Here is a 20,488-nt window from a genome sequence, read left to right as displayed (position 1 = left end):
CTATGTACAATCTAAAAGGTATATAAGGCCTTCTAAACAATAGGAGCGGGAGCCAGTCACTGGGCTGGTTTCCCCCGTCTCTCTCTCTCTTTCTCCTCTTTACTTTAATTTCAGACTGAATTTCCATCTGGGGCTCAGAGGCTCGCCAAGTCTACTTACTTGCCCTGGCTGTTAAGACCCGCGTGAAAGGGAGCCTAAGGCGAGGCACCCTTAGATATTCAAGCGAGCGCTGGTGGCCCAATGTAGATGGTGCAAATTCCTTGTCTGGAATTTTATTGGTCTTCCTCGTAATCCAAGTTATTCAGCCCTCTTTCTCCACTTAGTTTTCCTACTACACTGTTGTTTCCTAATCTAATCTTATATTAATAAATAAATAAGTCTTTCCTTGCTGACTCCGTCCACCCTTCGAATTCCCTGGATCCACCGGGGCTGGACCCTGGCAGTTCCATTTTATGTATCATATACATGTATGTGTAGAGAGATGCATGTGTACATGTGTGTAGGTGTACACATACATTTTGCTTAATTTCTTCCTTTTTCATTTTTTGAGTGGTGTTTGCCCAGTTGATGCATTGGGATTTTTTTTTTTTTTTCATCATGATAACTTTCTGTTTTCTATTAGCCAAAAAGTTCATTGGAGGGTTTCCATACTTACAGAAAAACCCAAACAAACTTCTTTGCCAACCCAATATTACATAGTATTGTGATCTGTTTGTCTCACAGACCTATGGTTTTATAGTCATTCCTATAACTACTATATAAACCATCATCATGGTTTTCAATTTTTTAAATTTTATTTTATTATGGTAAGAATACTCAAGAGGAGATCTAACCACAAAATAGTCTGGAGGTGCCTCAAAAACTTAACATTAGAAGTACTATATGATACAACAATTCCACTCCTGGGCATTTATCCAAAAAATTAAAACCAAGATCTTGAAGAAATATTAGCACTTCTATGTTCATTGCAGCACTATTCCAAGTGGCAGCTTGGAATACTAGCCAAGAACTAGCCAATACTAGCCAAGAGGTGGAAACAACCTGAATGTCCATTGACAGATGAGTGGATTAAAGTGTGGTATTGACAGGCAGTGGAATATTATTCAGCCTTAAAAAAGAGGAAAATCATGAGACAATATGGATGAAATGTGAGAACATTATTCTTTAGTTGAATAAACCAGTCACAGAAATACAAATACTGTATGATTCCACTTACATACAAAGTAGACAAAGTCACAGAATCAAGTTTGTATGATTCAAGAGTAGAATGGTGGTTGGCAGAGGCTGGGGGATGGGTAATGTACTGTACCCTTACTCTTTTGTTAGGAGGGGCTGACCTTGTCTCAACGGTGTACTTTCTAGCCAGTGTCTGTTGTGATAACGTTACCTAGAAACCTGTTGTCTTCCTTTAAGACATGTTAGTGACCCCACAGCAGACCCTCAGAACTGGAAGACAATTTAAACAATGTTCCATTAAACCTATTCTAACTCCCTTTACACTGAAAAATAACCAAATTCCAGAGAACAACTGACTCTCCAAGGCTCATAGAGGTTGACAAGAAAGGATTAGAACCTTCCCTATTGACATCGTGTTTCGATTCACCCAACACTTCACAAGAAACGCTGTATCCCTCAAGGCTCATGGTACGGGGTAAAGGAGGGGTGGCTATAGGGAGCAGATGAGCTACTCTGAAGAAACAGTATAACCTGTAACTGCAGCTGGACCGTTAAACAACAATGTGTTCTAATCTATCACTGTTAGGTTTCAGTCCACAGTTTTCTTGTATCAATATTTCAGTGCATTTAGCAGCACAGCCTGCTTGTTGAGTGGCTGCCATTCCCTAGAGATCTTTGTAGAAATCATTCTACAAAAGCCTCATGACAAGCCTGCAAGATTGGTTTTATTGTCCCTTTTCATTGAAAAGGGAACTGAACCTTGGGGAGCTGAAGGAATTTTCTAGAAGTGGTGGATCTGGGCTCATGGCGTAAGTCACTTCTTTTCTGAAGCACTGAGTTTTTTCACTTTACAGCCTTTCTTTCAGCTGGGGGTCCTTGATGTCTTAAAACCACTGGAGAAACTTTTTTAAATGATTTTTTCCCCCGACTATGTCTCCCATGTTTGGCTTCCCGATATTGGACAGAGACTAAAAAAGATCTGTGAAATCTGAAACCATCCTCCTTGCCTTCCCTAACTGCAGGCCTGCTACTCATTCACCATTTGGGAAAGAGAGTAAACTATTTTCCCCTCATCTACCTTTGACCTGGTATAAACTACAGAATGGATGGGGCTGAGAAGGAACCTAGGAGAGGCTTTAGTGTTGTAGTGGTTAAGAATGAGCATGGTAGTCAGACGTACTTTAAATTGCATCACTGTTTGGCCCAATACGATGACCTTGGGCATATTTCTCAGTATTTGAACCACAGTTTCCTTGCTTATAACATCAGAATAATAGTACCTTCATTATAGAGTATTTATAAGAAATAAATATTCCTGTGAAAAATGCATAACAGAGTATCTGGAATATAATATATATTAATAGTAGTTACAAAGGCATACATACATGTTAAATCTTTTACTGAAGAACATTTCAGACATTTACATAGGAATAGTATAAAAACCCCCATATATCCATCATCAAGCTTTGACAGTTATCAACTCCTGACCATTCATGTTTCATGTTTATTTCAACATACTTCCCATCCCAACCCTGGGTTATTTTGAGGCAAATAATAGACATTGTATCATTCTACCTGTAAATATTTTAGGATGCATATTTAAAACAAAAAGATTTAAAAATATAACTACAAATTCAAAGGTAGTATAAATTTTTTATTTTGTCAACTATCCTTTCATTAGATTTCACGGATTATCTCATGATTTATTTACAGTTTAGTTTGTTTGCATCAAGATGCAAATAAAAGTTGAATAAGATGACCCCAGGTCACTTTATGTATTTCCTGCCTCAGACTTTGAATCAGTATTTCTCCAACCAGTCATTTTGGCTTGGTTTTTTCAGCAGTAACTGGTCCTGAAGACTATAATCTGGACTGGTCTAACTAGAACATCAAAGGTATTCTTCGTTCCTGTTATATTACTTTTAATTGCGAGCATTTTGTTTTTGTTTTCATAGGATTTCTTGTCTCTGACTATATAGCCCATCTGTTCTTACATTAGAGCCCTAGAATATTCATCTTGAAAGTGAAGTCACTCAGTCGTATCGGACTCTATGTGACCCCATGGACTACCAGCCTACCAGGCTGCTCTCTCCATGAGATTTTCCAGGCAAGGGTACTGGAGTGAGTGGGTTGCCATTTCCTTCCCCCAAAAGTGAAAGTGAAGTCACTCAGTAGTGTTGGACAATACTCATCTTACTTGTTTTAAATTCCTGGTCTAATAATTCCAAGATCCCTCTGTGGACAAAGAAATCTTGCCTGCCACCTCAATAAGCAATGAATGTTGCCCACCATCAGGTCATCAGAATTGCAGCCTCTGATAGTGTGCCCTGAGGGGAATTCAGAATGGAAAAAAATGATACTGGCCCTAGATAGCTAACATGCATATCAAAGGAGTAGTTTCAATGAGCCCAGACTCTTGCATCTTCCCATATGTACAAAAGCACTACAATCATTGAGTGTCTGGTTTTTTGTGTGTGTGATGAGAAGTGGTATTTTGATGTTTGACCATGCATTTTATTTTCTTGTTTTGTTTTCAAAAAGACTCCTATATATTCTGTCTCCTCCGCTACCTCTTTGGAACAGTTCCTCAGAGTCATCTGAGAGAGTGTCTCCCAAGCGATAGTCCTCAGTAATTCCTCAAATACAACATTTTTCTCAACTTTTAGGTTGTACGTTTTTGTTGAGTCGATGCCTACCATGTCTGGTTCTAATGCTTGCTTTGTCTTCTCAAATTATTATTTTTATTTTTTTGCTCTTTAGTATGTCTGTTCATTTTTCTCGTTAGCTGGACATGATGTACTGGGTAAACAGAACTGATGCTGTAAGAAGACTTTAGTAATGTGGTGACAGGGTTGGGGAGGGGACATAGTCTTTTGTACTACGAGCACATCTCTGTTCTAGTGAGCCTTTGCCTCTGGACTGTGAGCTTCACAAGTGTTTTTCTCCCCCACCCCAGGTGGGACAGGAGAATTTGAGTGGACTGGAAGTGGGTATTTCCCTTTTCCTATGTGAATGGCTTAGAGCTGACTGTAGTTGTATATTTTTCTTCCTCCAAGTGAGTTCAGTTCAGTTAAGTTGCTCAGTGGTGTCCATCTCTTTGTGACCCCATGGACTACAGCACACCAGGCTTCCCTTTCCATCACCAACTCCCAGAGATTATGAAAACTCATGTCCATTGAATCTGTGATGCCATCCAACCATCTCACCTCTGTCATCCACTTTTCCTCCCACCTTCAATCTTTCCCAGCATCAGGGTCTTTACAAATGAGTCAGCTCTTTGAATCAGGTGGCCAATGTGTTGGAGTTTCAGCTTCAACATCAGGCTTTCCAATGGATATTCAGGACTGATTTTCTTTTAGGATGGACTGGTTGGATCTCCTTGCTGTCCAAGGGACTCTCAAGAGTCTTCTCCAACACCACAGTTTAAAAGCATCAATTCTTTGGCGCTGAGCCTTCATTATGGTTCAGCTCTCACATCCATATATGACTACTGGAAAAACCATAGCCTTGACTAGATGGAACATTTTTGGCAAAGTAATGTTTCTGCTTTTTAATATGCCGTCTAATTTGGTTATAACTTTTCTTCTGAGGAGTTACTATCTTTTAATTTCATGACTGCAATCACCATCTGCAGTAATTTCAGAGCCCCCCAAAATAAAGTCACTCACTGTTTCCACTGTTTCCCAGTCTATTTCCCATGAAGTGATGGGACCAGATGCCATTATCTTAGCTTTGTGAATGTTGAGTTTTAAGTCAACTTTTTCACTCTCTTCTTTCACTTTCATCAAGAGGCTTTTTAGTTCTTCTTCACTTTCTGCCATAGGGTGGTGTCATCTCCATACCTGAGGTTATCAATATTTCTCCTGGCAACCTTGATTCCAGCCTGGGTTCCATCCAGCCAGTGTTTCTCATGATGTATTCTGCATAGAAGTTAAATGAGCGGGATGACAATATACAGCCTTGATGTACTCCTTTTCCTATTTGGAACCAGTCTGTTGTTCCTTGTCCAGTTCTAACTGCTGCTTCCTGGCCTGCATACAGGTTTCTCAGGAGGCAGGTCAGGTGGTCTGGTATTCCCATCTCTTTCAGAATTTTCCACAGTTTATTGTGATCCACAGTCAAAGGCTTTGGCATAGTCAATAAAGCAGAAATAGATGTTTTCCTGGAACTCTCTTGCTTTTTCGATGATCCACCAGATGTTGGCAATTTGATCTCTGGTTCCTCTGCCTTTTCTAAAACCAGCTTGAACATCAGGAAGTTCACGGTTCATGTATTGCTGAAGCCTGGCTTGGAGAATTTTGAGCATTACTTTACTAGTGTGTGACATGAGTGCAATTGTGTGGTAGTTTGAGCATGCTTTAGCATTGCCTTTCTTTGGGATTGGAATGAAAACTGACCTTTTCCAGTCCTGTGGCCACTGCTGTTTTCCATATTTGCTGGCATATTGAGTGCAGCACTTTCACAGCATCATCTTTCAGGATTTGAAACAGCTCAACTGGAATTCCATCACCTCCACTAGCTCTGTGTGTAGCGATGCTTTCCAAGGCCCGCTTGACTTCACATTCCAGGATGTCTGGCTCTAGATGAGTGATCACACATCATGATTATCTGGGTCGTGAAGATCTTTTTTTGTACAGTTCTTCTGTGTATTCTTGCCACCTCTTCTTAATATCTTCTGCTTCTGTTAGGTCCATACCATTTCTGTCCTTTATCGAGCCCATCTTTGCATGAAATGTTCCCTTGGTATCTCTAATTTTCTTGAAGAGATCGCTAGTCTTTCCCATTTTGTTCTTTTCCTCTATTTCTTTGCATTGATGGCTGAAGAAGGCTTTCTTATCTCTTCTTGCTATTCTCTGGAACTCTGCATTCAGATGTTTATATCTTTCCTTTTCTCCTTTGCTTTTTGCCTCTCTTCTTTTCACAGCTACTTGTAAGGCCTCCCCAGACAGCCATTTTGCTTTTTTGCATTTCTTTTCCATGGGGATGGTCTTGATCCCTGTCTCCTGTACAATGTCATGAACCTCATTCCATAGTTCATCAGGCACTCTATCTCTCAGATCTAGTCCCTTAAATCAATTTCTCACTTCCACTGTATAATCATAAGGAATTTGATTTAGGTCATACCTGAATGGTCTAGTGGTTTCGCTACTTTCTTCAATTTGAGCCTGAATTTGGCAATAAGGAGTTCATGATCTGAGCCACAGTCAGCTCCCGGTCTTGTTCTTGTTGACTGTATAGAGCTTCTCCATCTTTGGCTGCAAAGAATATAAGCAATCTGATTTCAGTGTTGACCATCTGGTGATGTCCATGTGTAGAGTCTTCTCCTGTGTTGTTGGAAGAGGGTGTTTGCTATGACCAGTGCATTTTCTTGGCAAAACTCTATTAATCTTTGCCGTGTTTCATTCTGTATTCCAAGGCCAAATTTGCCTGTTACTTCAGGTGTTTCTTGACTTTTGCATTCCAGTCCCGTATAATGAAAAGGACATCTTTTTTGGGTGTTAGTTCTAAAAGATGTTGTAGATCTTCATAAAACCGTTCAACTTCAGCTTCTTCAGCATTACTGGTTGGGGCATAGACTTGGATAACTGTGATATTGAATGGTTTGCCTGGAGACGAACAGAGATCATTCTGTCGTTTTTGAGATTGCATCCAAGTACTGCATTTCGGACTCTTTTGTTGACCATGATGGCTACTCCATTTCTTCTGAGGGATTCCTGCCCGCAGTAGTAGATATAATGGTCATCTGAGTTAAATTCACCCATTCCAGTCCATTTTAGTTTGCTGATTCCTAGAATGTCGACGTTCACGCTTGCCATCTCTTGTTTGACCACTTCCAATTTGCCTTGACTCATGGACCTGACATTCCGCAGCTGCCCGCGCTTAGTGCACCAGGTCACAGCCACCCACGCTCAGTGCATCACTTCCACTAGCTTTGTTCATAGTGATGCTTTAAGGCCCACTTGACTTAACATTCCAGGATGTCTGGCTCTAGGTGACTGATTACACCATCATGATTATCTGGGTCATGAAGATCTTTTTAGTACACTTCTTCTGTGTATTCTAACCACCTCTTCTTAATATCTTCTGCTTCTGTTAGGTCCATACCATTTTTGTCCTTTATCGAGCCCATCTTTGCATGAAATGTTCCCTTGCTATCTCCAATTTTCTTGAAGAGATCTCTAGTCTTTCCCTTTCTGTTGTTTTCCTCTATTTCTTTGCACTGATCACTGAAGAAAGCTTTTTTTTTTTTTTTAATCTCTTCTTGCTATTCTTTGGAACTCTGCATTCAAATGGGATATCTTTCCTTTCCTCCTTTTCCTTTCCCTTCTCTTCTTTTTCACAGCTATTTGTAAGGCCTCCTCAGACAGCCATTTTGCTTTTTTGCATTTCTTTTTCTTGGGGATAGTCTTGATACCTGTCTCCTATATAGTGTCATGAACCTCCATCCATAGTTCTTCAGGCACTCTGTCTATCAGATCTAATTCCTTGAATCTATTTGTCACTTCCACTGTAGAATCACAAGGGATTTGATTTAGGTCATAACTGAATGGTCTAATGGTTTTCTCTACTTTCTTCAATTTAAGTCTGAATTTGGCAATAAGGAGTTCATGATCTGAGCCACAGTCAGCTCCTGGTCTTGTTTTTGCTGACTGTATAGAGCTTCTCCATCTTTGGCTGCAAAGAATATAAGCAATCTGATTTTGATATTGAACATCTGGTGATGTCCATGTGTAGAGTCTTCTCTTGTGTTATTGGAAGAGGATGTTTGCTATGACCAGTGTGTCCTTTTGGCAAAACTTTACTAGCCTTTGCCCTGCTTCATATTGTACCCCAAGGCCAAATTTTTCTGTTACTCCAGATGTCTCTGAACTTCCTACTTTTGCATTCTAGTCCCCTATAATGAAAAGGACATCTTTTTTTGGTGTTAGTTCTAGAAGGTCTTGTAGGTCTTCATATAACCATTCAACTTCAGCTTCTTCAGCATTACTGGTTGGGGCATAGACTTGGATTACTGTGATATTGAATGGTTTGCCTTGGAAATGAACAGAGATCATTCTGTCGTTTTTGAGACTGTACCCAAGTACTGCATTTTGGACTCTTGTCGAGTATAAGGGCTATTCCATTTCTTCTAAGGGATTCCTGCCCACAGTAGTAGATATAATGGTCACCTGAGTTAAATTCACCTATTCTGGTGGCTCAGATGTTAACACGTCTGCCTACAATGTGGGAGACCTGGGTTCAATCCCTGTGTCAGGAAGATCTCCTGGAGAAGGAAATGGAAATCCACTCCAGTATTCCTGCCTGGAAAATTCCACAGATGAAAGAGCCTCATAGGCTACAGTCTACAGGGTTGCAAAGAGTCAGGCATGACTTAGCGACTTCACTTTCACTTTCTTTCAGTCCATCTTATTTCACTGATTCCTAAAATGTCACCATTCACTCTTGTCATCGCCTGTTTGACCACTTTCAATTTGCCTTGATTCTTGGACATAACATGGTGTGTTCCTATGCAATATTGCTCTTAACAGCATCCGACCTTGCTTCTATCACCAGTCACATCCACAACTGGTTGTTGTTTTTGCTTTGGCTCCATCTCTTCATTCTTTCTGGAGTTGTTTCTCCACTGATCTCCAATGGCATATTGGGAACCTACCGACGTGGGAGGTCATCTTTCAGTGTCCTATCTTTTTGCCTTTTCATACTGTTCATGGGGTTCTCAAGGCAAGAATACTGAAGTGGTTTGCCATTCTCTTCTCCAGTGGACCACATTTTGTCAGACCTCTCCACCATGACTCGTCTGTCTTGGGTGGCCCTATATGGCATGGTTCATAGTTTCATTGAGTTAGATGAGGCTGTGGTCCATGTGATCAGATTGGTTAGTTTTCATTCTGTCTGCCCTCTGATGGAGAAGGATAAGAGGCTTATGGAAGCTTCTTGATGGGATAGACTGACTATGGGGGTGGGAACTGGGTCTTGTTCTGATGAGCAGGGCCATGCTCAGTAAATCTTTAATCCAAATTTCTGTTGATGGGTGGAGCTGTGTTCCCTCCCTGCTATTTACCTGGAGCAAAACTATGGTGGAGGTAATGAAGATAATGGCGACCTCCTTTAAAAGATCCTATTGGCCATCCTGATCAGAATGAGGTGATACCTTCTCTGTAGTTTTAATTTGAATTTTTGTAAGATTTAGTGTGGAGAAGGCAATGGCAACCCACTCCAGTATTCTTGCCTGGAGAATCTCAGGGACAGGGGAGCCTAGTGGGCTGCCGTCTATGGGGTCGCACAGAGTCAGACACTACTGAAGCAACTTAGCAGCAGCAGCAGCAGCATGCATGTACGTGTAGTACACTGCCCCCAACCCTGTAGCAGGCCACCACTGGCCCACACCTCAGCTGGAGACTCCTGGACACTCCTGGGCAAGTCTTGGTCAGTCTCTTGTGGGGTCACTGCTCCTTTCTCCTGCATCCTGGTGCATATAAGTTTCTGTTTGTACCCTCCAAGAGTTTATTTCTCAGTCCTGTGTAAGTTCTGGCAGCTCTGTGTTGTGGTTAGTGGTGAGTTAGGCTCTGATAAATCCCCAGAAGGTCAGACTCTGGTTAACTGCTTTCCTCTGAAGGCAGGCCTTTTGAGAAGAACAAGATACCCTGTCCTATATCAAACTGGTTTCTTTTCCCCTCCCCTGCAGGAAGCACCAGGGAATTTTTTGGATATGTACTATCAGAACCTGGAGGGACTTCCAGAATTAAAACACACAAAAGTGTGGGGCCACTCTATGAATGGGTCATCCTGACTGTCAAGCAATGTCAGTCACACCCTAAGTTTTCCTGCCCCAGCATAGTGTCCATGGTGAGTCAGTCTCTGCTCAACTAAGCCATGACTCCCTGTATTCGCCTGTCTGTTCTCCAGTCTAGGGGGCAGCACTTTGCCCTGTGTCCTTAAAGGAATCTGTCAAAGATTTAAGAAGAGTTGATTTTCAGTCTATTCAGCTTTTGACTTATTCTTTGGATGGAGTAGTGACTTCCAAGCTCCGGAACTGTAACTGGAAATTTGAGGTCAACTTTGTCAATCGGATTCCATATTCCATCTGTGCTTTCACTAAGTTGAAAAGTTTTCCTCACTCTCAGGTTTTGAAAGAATTTGTCTGTTTTCTTCCAGTAGTACATAGTTCAATTTTAAAACAAATATATGATGCATTTGGTATATTTCTTTGGTTGACACAAGGGATGAATTCACTTTTGTATGCTTTAAAATGATTATTCAATTACAATGTCCATCTTCTCTCCACTGATATAGGATATTGCCTTTATTATATACTAAATTTTCCTAGGCAAATGAGTGTTTTTCTAGATTTTCTGTTTTCTTCCATTGATTTTTCTATTTGCATGTCAGAACTCTAAGGGGCTTTTCCATATTATTTACATTCTGGCTTCCCTCTTTGTTCTTTTTCTTATTCTCATTCCTATAATTACTTCTTCTTCTCTTTGCATTGACAGATTTCTCAAATACCATGGGAAAGTGAGGTGGAGATGGTTTTAGTTTTAGTAACGAAGTATTTCCCCATTAAGTAAGTAGGTGAGTAGAGAAATAGATAAGAAAGTATAAGCCAATTCATATTTTATAGAATGTTTTACCATGAATGACTATTGGTAGATTATATTAATGATTTTCCCCTTATTGAACCTTCTCCCTTGCTCTAGTTTTCTAGAATAAATCCCACTTGGTAAAGATTGAATCCTTTTAAAAATGTCAGATTCTGCTAATATTTTATTAGGATTTTTGAACTGACATTCACAAATGAGATATATAACTAGATTTTTTTAATACAGACTTTGTCAGTTTTGCAGGTCAAAGTTACGTTTACTTTTTAGAATTTGAAGGTTTCCCTTATTTCCTTATATTCTGGGATAACTTAGGTAAAAATGGGATTCTTTGATTGCTGAGGGTTTAGCAGAATTCACCTGTGAAACCATATGAGACTGATACTGTGTCATGGGGGGCTCTTCAGCCACAACACCCTTTGACTGTGTGGGTCACAAAAAAAAGTGTCAAAAATTCTTAAAAAGATGGGAGTACAAGATCACCTTACCTGTCTCCTGAGAAACCTGTATGCAGCTCAAGAAGCAGCAGAACTGGACATGGAACAACTGACTGGTTCAAAATTGGGAAAGCAGTACAAAGCTAAATATTGTCACCCTTTTTGTTTAACTTACACACAGAGTACATCATGAAAAATGTTGGGTTGGATGAATCACAAGCTGGAATCAAGATTGCTGGGAGAAATATCAATAACCTCAAATATGCAGATGACACCACCCTTATGGCAGAAAGTGAAGAGGAACTAAAGAGCCTCTTGATGAGGGTGAAAGAGGAGAGTGAAAAAGTTGGTTTGAAACTCAGCATTCAAAATACTAAGATCATGGCATCAGGTCCCATCACTTCCTGGAAAATAGAAGGGGAAAAAGTGGAAGCACTGACAGATTTTCTTTTCTTGGGCTCCAAAATCACTGCAATGACTGTAGTCATGAAATTAAAAGACACTAGCTCCTTAGAAGGAAAGCTATGACAAACTTAGACAGCATATTAAAAAACAGAGACATCACTTGCCAACAAAGGTCCATATAGTCAAAGCTATGGTTTTTCCAATAGTCAGTTACGAATGTGAGAGTTGGGCCATAAAGAAGGCTGAGCACTGAAGAACTGATGCTTTCAAATTGTGGTGCTGGAGAAGACTCTTGAGAGTCCCTTGGACAACAAGAAGATCAAACCAGTCAGTCCTAAAGAAAATCAACCCTGAATATTCATTGGAAGGGCTGATACTGAAGCTGAAGCTCCAATACTTTGGCCACCTGATGTTGAAGAGCCAATTCATTGGAAAAGACCCTGGTACTGGGAAAGATTGAATAAAAGGAGAAGGGACCAACAGAGCATCAGATGGTTAGATAACATCACGGGACTCAGTGGACATGAATTTGAGCAAACTCCAGGAGGTAATGGAGGATAGAGGAGCATGGCATGCTACAGTCCACAGGGTCAAAAAGAGTTGGACATGACTAGGTGATTGAATGACAACAATTTTGACTACTTTATCGTTTCTCCTATGATCACTTCATGATTTACGTCAATTTTATGTCTCTAATGAGGTCAATATTGATAATCTCTCATTACCTACAAAAGATGTATGCAGTTTAAAATTTAGACATTATTGGATCTATTTTTTCAACTGATGAAGGATTATTGTCTAAAATACCAAGCCAGATCGCCATCAATCCCACTTCAAACACTTTTTATTACTATATATCATAAGCAGTCAATTATTGTTTGCAAACACTAGTGTATTTTTTAGAACAAGAATATCAAATTTATCTTCCTTTCTCTGTGAAGTATGAGAAAATAGGATTACTTTAGCTCTGTGTGGCATACACAAACTTCAGGACAATTTTCACACGTCTCACCAAATGGTAGTTTTTCTTTGTGTTGAGAGTCACTGTAGGGGACTGTTGAGCTCTCTCCTCCATCCACACTTTCTTTCCCTTGGTGTCCAGATTGTTAGTGCTTTTAATAAACAACTTTTCATTGAATAGAAGGTTAACTGCTTCACCCGGATTCCTTGAGCAAAATGGAACCTGCTCTGCAACAAAATGTATAGGATTTTGTTATTTGAAAATGAAAACACTTAAAAAGAAAAAAACAAATATTTTTAAATGGAAAGCACTGCTTTCATTCCAGCAACACAAGAAAGGGATGCAATAGGAACTAGAATGATAAGTAGAAGTTATCAGGGAGGGAATCCTATGAGAAATACAACTTCACTCAGCTTAGAAGGCTTGGAATGAGGTATATATTCAGGACAGTAAGAAATAAGGAGGGTTGGGAATGATTTCAACTTTAACTAAATATATATATTTTCTTTTCTTTGTAAACCATAGTTGGCTTGCCTACACTCCACAGCCTCTGGTGTGAACATGGCTGGTGCCAAGGACAATGCTCTGAGGATCATGCTGGTCGGGAGGACGGAAAGTGGAAAAAGCGTGACTGCAAACACCATCCTCGGGGAACAAGTATTCGATTCTAAGATTCCTGCCCAATTTGTTACCAAAAGTTGTCAGGAAGTATCCCAGAAATGGAAGGGGAGAGACCTTCTCATTATTGATACCTTCTACACAAAGGAGAGCCAGAACGCCATCTTAAATGAAATCAAAGAATATCTCTTTACCTCCCACCACGGACTCCATGCTATCATTTTGGTCATACAGCTGGGCTGCTACACACAGGAAGAACAGCAAACTGTGGCATTGATCAAGAATCTGTTTGGGGAAGCAGCCATGAAGTACATGATCATCTTGCTCACTCACAAAGAGGACAAGAGCCTGAGGGACTGTGTGAGGGAGCTGAAAAAGCTACAAAGCCTCATCAAGGAGTGTGGAGACCGATACTGTGTCTTCAGTAGCAGGACAGAGCAGGCTGAGAAGGAAGCTCAGGTGCAGGAGCTGGTGGAGCTGATAGACAAGATGGTGCAGAACAACCAAGGAGCTTACTTTACCAACCCTGCACACAAGGGCACAGAGGTAAGAAAGAGCAAGGAGGAAGTCTTGAAGAAAATGTACCCTGATCAGTTAGAAATACAGATTCTAAGAGTGGAAGAGGAGTGTGCTCAGGAATGCAAGAAGAGTATGCGGGGAAAAGTCAGAAAAATTCAATTGCTAAAGATGGACTATGAAGAAAAACTAAGAAATGTTAGGGAGGTCCAAATAATGTCTTCAGTCATATATTTGAGGAAATTATGAAGTTGCATTTAAAAACATTTCATTTCTAGCAGTATATAGTTTAATTTTTTAACAAAAATCTGATGCATTTGGCATATTTCTCGGGTTGATGTGAGGAATGAATCCAATTTTATACTTTTTAAAATGATAAGTTATTGCAATGCTTCTCATTACATTGTCTATCTGTTCTTTACTGATGTGGAATGTTGTGTTTGTTATACACTAAATTTCCCTAAACTAACAAATGTTTGTCTAGATTTTCTATGTTTTGCTTTGGTCTATTCGTATGCCAATACTCTAAGGGGTTTTCCATATTATTTATATTCTGGCCTCCTCTTTCGTTCTATTTCTAATTCTCAATACTGTAATTACATTCCTATAACAAATATATTCTTCTCTTTGTATTGACAGATTTCTCAAATATCATGTGAAAGTTAGGTGGAGATAGTTTTAGTTTTAGAGACAAAGTATTTCCCCATTAAGTAAGCTGCTGCCTCTCAAGAGGAGTAGAGAGATAAGAAAGTATGTGTCAATTCATATTTTATAGAATATTTTTTTTTACAATGAATGGCTATTGATGGGTTGTATTAATGATTTTCCTCTCATTGACTTTCCCCCACCCCCACTCTAGTTTTTTAGAGTATATCCCACTTGGTCAGAATTGAACCCTTTTCCAAATGTTGTCAGGTTCTATTTTTGCTAATGTTTTATTAGGATTTTCTGTTGGTATTCATAGAGCTTCCCAGGCAGCACAGTGGTAAAGAATCTGCCTGCCAGTGCAGGAGATGCCAGAGACTCCGTATTGGTCCCTGGGTCGGGAAGATCTCCAACTGAATTTTGGAGTAGGAAATAGCAACCTGCTCTAGTATTTTTGTCTGGAGAATTCCATGAGCTAGGTGCCTGGTGGGCTACAGTCCATGAGGTAGCAAATTATCAGATACGACTAGGCAACTGAGTATAATAACAACATTGGTGTTCATAAATGAGATTCATAAGTAGTTTTCTTTTCTGGTACAATCTTTGTCAGTTTGGCAGCTCACAGTTACATTTACTTCTTAGAAAGGATTTGAAGGTTTATCTTTTTCCCTTATATTCTGAAATAATTTAAGTAAAATTGGGATTCTCTGGTCACCGAGAGTTTAATAGAATTCTCCTGTGAAACTGTCCTGGACTTATGCTGTTTGGTGGGGAGCCCTTCCACTACTTTCTCTATAATTTCTTCCATTACCACTGGTTTCCTTCAATTTTATGTTTTTAATGAGGTCAATATTAATAAGCTTTTCCTTTGTGTTGGAATCCCCATAGGGGACTGTTGTGCTCCCCCTTCCATCCACCCTTTCTTTCCATTTGTGTCCAGATTGTTAGTGTTTTTAATGAACAGTCTTTCATAGGATAAGATGCTAACTTCTTCCACCAGGATTCCTCAGATTTGGTATCTTAAACAAAATCAGACTTCCTCCAGAACAAAATGTATAGTATTTTGTTGTTGTTTAGTTGCCAAGTCATGTCTGATTCTTTGCAACACCATTGACTGCAGCCCATCAGGCTCCTGTGTCCCTGGGATTTTCCAGGCAAGGATACTGGAGTGGGTTGCCATTTCCATCTCCATTTTAGACATAAAAACAGGAAAAAAAAAAAAAACAAGATAAAAACAGATTTTAAAATGGAAATAGCTGCTTTTATCACAGCAACACAAGAAAGCAATGCAATGGGAACTAGAATAATAGGTAGAAGATATTGGGGAGGGAATCCTACAAGAAATACAGCTTTGCCCGGTTTAGAAAACTTGGAATGATTTACAGATTCAGGAGAGTAAGAAAGGGTTGGGAATGGTTTCAACTTTATCTAAATATATATTTTTTCTTTCCCTGGTAAACCATAGCTGACTTGCCCACACTGTACAGCTAACACCCAGTCCAAAACTCTGAGGATCGTGCTGGTCGGAAAGACCGGAAGCGGGAAAAGTGCGACTGCAAACACCATCCTTGGGGAAAAAGTATTCGAGTCTAAGGTTGCTGCCGGAGCTGTTACTAAAGAGTGTCAGAAAGCATCCCGGGAATGGAAGGGGAGAGAACTAATTGTTGTTGACACCCCAGGCCTCTTCGACACCAACGAGAGCCTGAGCACCACCTGCAGGGAAATCAGCCGATGTGTCCTCCTCTCCTGTCCCGGGCCTCACGCCATCGTCTTGGTCCTGCAGCTGAGCCGCCACACAAAGGAAGAGAAGCAAACCGTGGCGTTGGTCAAGGCTTTGTTTGGGGAAGCAGCCATGAAGTATATGATCATCTTATTCACTCGCAAAGAGGAGCTGGAGGACCAGAGCCTGAGCGACTTTTTGGAGAATGCGGATGTAAACCTACGAAGCCTCATCAAGGATTGTGGAGGGCGCTGCGGTGCCATCAGTAACAAAGAAAACACAGACCAGGCTAAGAACGAAGCTCAGATGCAGGAGCTGGTGGAGCTGATAGAGAACATGGTGCAGAACAACCAAGGGACTTACTTTTCGGATGCCATATACAAGAACACAGAGGAAAGACTGAGGAGGCGGGAAGAAGTCTTGAAGGAAATCTATCATGATCGGTTGCAAACAGATATCCAAAAAGAAGAAATGGAGTGTGCTCAGGCATGCCAAAATAGGATGCAGGAAAAAGAGAGAAAAATTAAGTTACTAAAGATGGAATATGAAGAAAAACTAAGAAATGCTAGGGAGGAGGCCCGAAACAGTATCTTCAGAAATAAACAAGATGGAAATATGAATTTTCATTCAAGAATAAGTAATTGGTTTACGAAGTAACTATTTTCTCGCAGTTTACTATGGTTAGCAAAGCATCTTTCCAGCTCACTCCCTACCCTCTCCATGTCTGCCTCCCCACCAACAGACATCAGCTAATTTAAGAAATTACAAAATTGTCAAGTTTGAGTGCTAGCTCATTACACATGGTAAAGACTCAAATGAAAGGAATTTCAAGGCTGAAATGCATCCTGCATTGAGCCTTACCAACACCTGTGAAACACAGTACACAGGCCCCTTGTGAACATTGTGTGACTGTGAGCAAAGCTTCTGGTCCCCTCAGCAGCATTGTTCTCTGGTTCGTGAGAGATGAGATAATAAATGTTTGTTGTTTTTAGCCGCTAAACTTTGGGGTAATTTGTTACACAGCAGTAGATAACTAGCACAAGATGTATGTTAATACATATATATATATATATATAATATTTCTTGAAATACTGGCCACTTGCTGCTGGGGAAGGGAACTTCAGTTTCTAGGAATCAGGGGTGGAAGGAAACTTACTTTTTACTATAAGCTCTTTGATCTATTTCAACATATTGTTTATTCAACAAATGAACAAAGAGATAAATAATAACATTTGTAATATTCTCCAACAAACAATAATTCCAAAGGGCCATTTCAAAAACAGTTGTCTTATTTGTCTCCGCTTTCCTTTTCTAGGTGCTGGCTTAGCGTTCTTCTGCCTATAAATTCAGATCGCCCTGTGCCAGAATGTTCCATTTCCCTCTGCAGATCCGCTGTATTCCCTTTTTGGTCCTTTGGCCCTGCCAGGGACCACATCCTGGGGTGCAATGTTCTCTGACTCTCTCTCAGACACCACCAGTGAGGAGGCCGACAGAGGATCCATGGGAGCCAGAGAATTAGATGAGGACATTTGCCTCCTGGATCCCTCTCTGCCCAGTCCTATCTATCCAGCTGTAACCTCTAACCAAAGGTCCAGCCACAGGCACTGGGGGCTCTCAGATCTGACCAGTAGAATACACCTGTATAGGAGTCCTGTCATACCTGCAGTGTGGCTAAAACAAAACTTTTGACTGTTTCCAGAGATCACAGCTTGACCGAGAGTGAATTTTAATTTTCAAAAATGCCCAATCTGGTGATTAGGGTAAATGGTAAAGTTGTAAGAGGTAGTCATAAAATAAAGAGACTAATTCTCTTTTAGGATCCTTAAGTCTAAAGTCAATGCTTCTGGAAAGGTTTCAGTTGAGTTGTGAAATGTGGAAAGACGGGTAGAATATGTGACTTAGCCCAAAGGGGGGTGAATTTGAGTGATGGCAATAATTTGACAAAACAAAACAAAGCTTTGTTAAAATAAAGTAATTGTTGACAATTTATGCCTAGTTTCTGGTATGTTTCTTTTTTTAATTTTTTTTTTTAATGTGGACAATTTTTAAAGTCTTTATTAAATTTGTTACTGTATTGCTTCTGTTTTATGTTTTGGCCTTTTGGCCAAGAGGTATGTGGAGCCTTAGCTCCCCAATCAGAGAGCAAACCCACATCCCCTGCATTAGAAAGCAAAGTCCTAACCACTGGACCACCAGGGAAGTACCTCTGGTATGTTTCTTAGGTCTAGGTCTGCCTAGATTTCTAGAAAAATATAAAGGAGTCAGATATTTAAAGGATAAAATTTGGGAAATAGTCTAGGTCTGCCTAGATTTCTAGAAAAATATAAAGGAGTCAGATATTTAAAGGATAAAATTTGGGAAATAGTGAGAAAGTATTTTTTCTTATGGGATTAATAATGCCATTGGTTTCCTTGTTACCTAAAATTTATAGTTTATTTTTTTTATTATCTACTATCTGTATTTTCTTATTGACATAAATTTATTCATAAAATTCTTTTTAAAAATTTAAATCTCCTTTGAATATATAGTTATAATCCTTTTATAATGTTTAGTATTTTCATTATATTCACTCTGTTTTATTTCAATTGAATCATAATGATTCATTCCAAAGAATCAGCTTTAGTTTTTAAATTTTGATATGCTTATTTGTGCTGTCTTATAGTTCATTAATTTCTGTTCCTTTATTAGTTCCTTGTTTTTTTTTTGAGTTCTTTGGTTTTATTCAGCTCTTCTTTTTTAAATTGGCTTCTTATATTCGAGTATACATATTTAAGATTATTAAGTTCCCTCTAAATACTGCTGTAGCTTAATCCAAAAGTTTTATCTCGTTGTTATTCAGTTCTCCATGTAGTTTCATTCATTAAGAGAATTACAAACTGCTCTGATTTCTAATAAAACATGCATTCCCTCTACTCCATTTTCACTTATATCTTTGAAATTTCAGTGAGAAGTGTATCAGTGAGCAGGAGGTATAAAGGTAGTTTAAGGACATACACAGGGATGAAGGGGGGCAGGCAGAGAATGGGGCGGGGGCCCTGGTTTATCCTCACAGGGCACTGACTTGAACTTCACAGCTGTTCTAACTGGGCGGTCTTCCTTCAGCCTTCCCTGCAGGGCCAGGGCAGGGTGAAGTGCAGAGAAGCAGAAAAGGCGGGTGGGGCGGGATTCAACTCGGAGATTCTCAGAACCCCCAGCAGGGCCCTACTCCCTGAAGAACTATCAGCTGCCTTTTCACCTGGCCAGTCCCCATAACACAGGCCGGCTTCCTGCTGCTCTCCTCCCCTAGCCCCTGACTTCTGTTTCATGCATTCTGGGTCCCACACAAATCGTGCTTTATTTTACCCTCTATGTCCTGTGCTGAGACTCTCCCCTCAACTAGACTGAGATCTCCTCTTATAAACACCACTGCCCAGAGCTGACCACATAGAAGGTGCGCAGTGAATACTGGTGTGAAGGAATGTGATAAAATGGAACAAAATGGAAAGAGGAGGGAAGGGTGGAATGGACAGAGCCTGTCCAGTCCATGAGCAGAGGCGGGACTTTCCATCGATTCCTGCAGGGAACCCCTTGCTCATAAGGACTTTTATGTGGACACCATGCCCTCCATGTCCCTTATGAGATATAAACTTGCTGACAAAGAATAGCCACGGGCAAAAAAAATGTGTGAAATGCTCGTCTTGTGTGTGGTCCTGTTCTTTGGGCTGCCCCCACTGCACCCACGCCCCATCCCTCCGTCAGTCTAACCAGGACCCCTTCCCTGACAGACATCCCCCCGGCCTCCTCTCCTCTCCCTGCTTCAGGTCCCCAGGGCTTCTTGAGCTGAGGTTTGAGTGATGCATGAAGGTGCCTTCTTGTCCTCCGTACCCAGGTTTTTCTGGCCAAAGCCTCAGGACCTCCTGACCAGGCTCCCTCTGTCTTCCAGAGCCAGATCATCTAGAAGGGCTACCTGAGGTGTGCCAAGAAGACACCAGCAATGGTTTCCACACCCTCTCTCTTTGGGAACCAAGACACCAAAAGGGAGCTTGTGAGCTCTGGGTTTGCAGGGGTGAAGACTGGGAGATGAGGCCTTGCCCTCAGGAATAGAGTCTCACAGAGGAGGATGAGAAGATAAGCCAGATGTTCTAGAGAGTTCACCCATGGCTTTTTCTGGTCACAGATTAAGATACGGGTGTTCTCATCACAGAGTGATAGCAGGCAGTTTGGAATGCCCTATCCCGAAAGCTAATGCCTCTGCTCGACGCTTTGGGACCCTCAGACTCATCAGTTCTGGAATGTCTAGGGACCCAAAACCAGAACCGAAGGAAACAGTATTCTCATAGGGTTGGGTATTTCAGACTCTGTGATGTAGTGAGGCAAGGAACTGGAGTCAAGAGTGTTAAAAAAGACATCGTGTGAATCTAAATGTCCATCA

The 20,488-nt window shown here is 40.6% G+C and overlaps 2 protein-coding genes across 2 annotated transcripts in view; one reads left to right on the top strand and one right to left on the bottom strand.

Moving 5' to 3' along the window:
- LOC120877906 (GTPase IMAP family member 1-like) overlaps nucleotides 1-20,488 on the bottom strand; it is a 597,608-nt gene that overhangs the window by 261,746 nt on the left and 315,374 nt on the right. The window lies entirely within an intron of this gene.
- LOC120877897 (GTPase IMAP family member 7-like) lies at nucleotides 12,861-18,066 on the top strand. Its single transcript, XM_040260365.1, has 2 exons — nucleotides 12,861-13,742; nucleotides 15,823-18,066. Exons 1-2 carry the CDS (start codon nucleotides 13,140-13,142, stop codon nucleotides 16,732-16,734), a joined length of 1,515 nt encoding a protein of 504 aa, XP_040116299.1. The 5' UTR covers nucleotides 12,861-13,139; the 3' UTR covers nucleotides 16,735-18,066.

This window comes from Oryx dammah, unplaced genomic scaffold (genome assembly GCF_014754425.2).
Source record: "Oryx dammah isolate SB20612 unplaced genomic scaffold, SCBI_Odam_1.1 HiC_scaffold_18, whole genome shotgun sequence".
Taxonomy (NCBI): Eukaryota; Metazoa; Chordata; class Mammalia; order Artiodactyla; family Bovidae; genus Oryx; species Oryx dammah.
The sequence above is the reverse complement of the archived record's forward strand: the minus strand, read 5'-3'. Positions and strand labels throughout refer to the sequence as shown.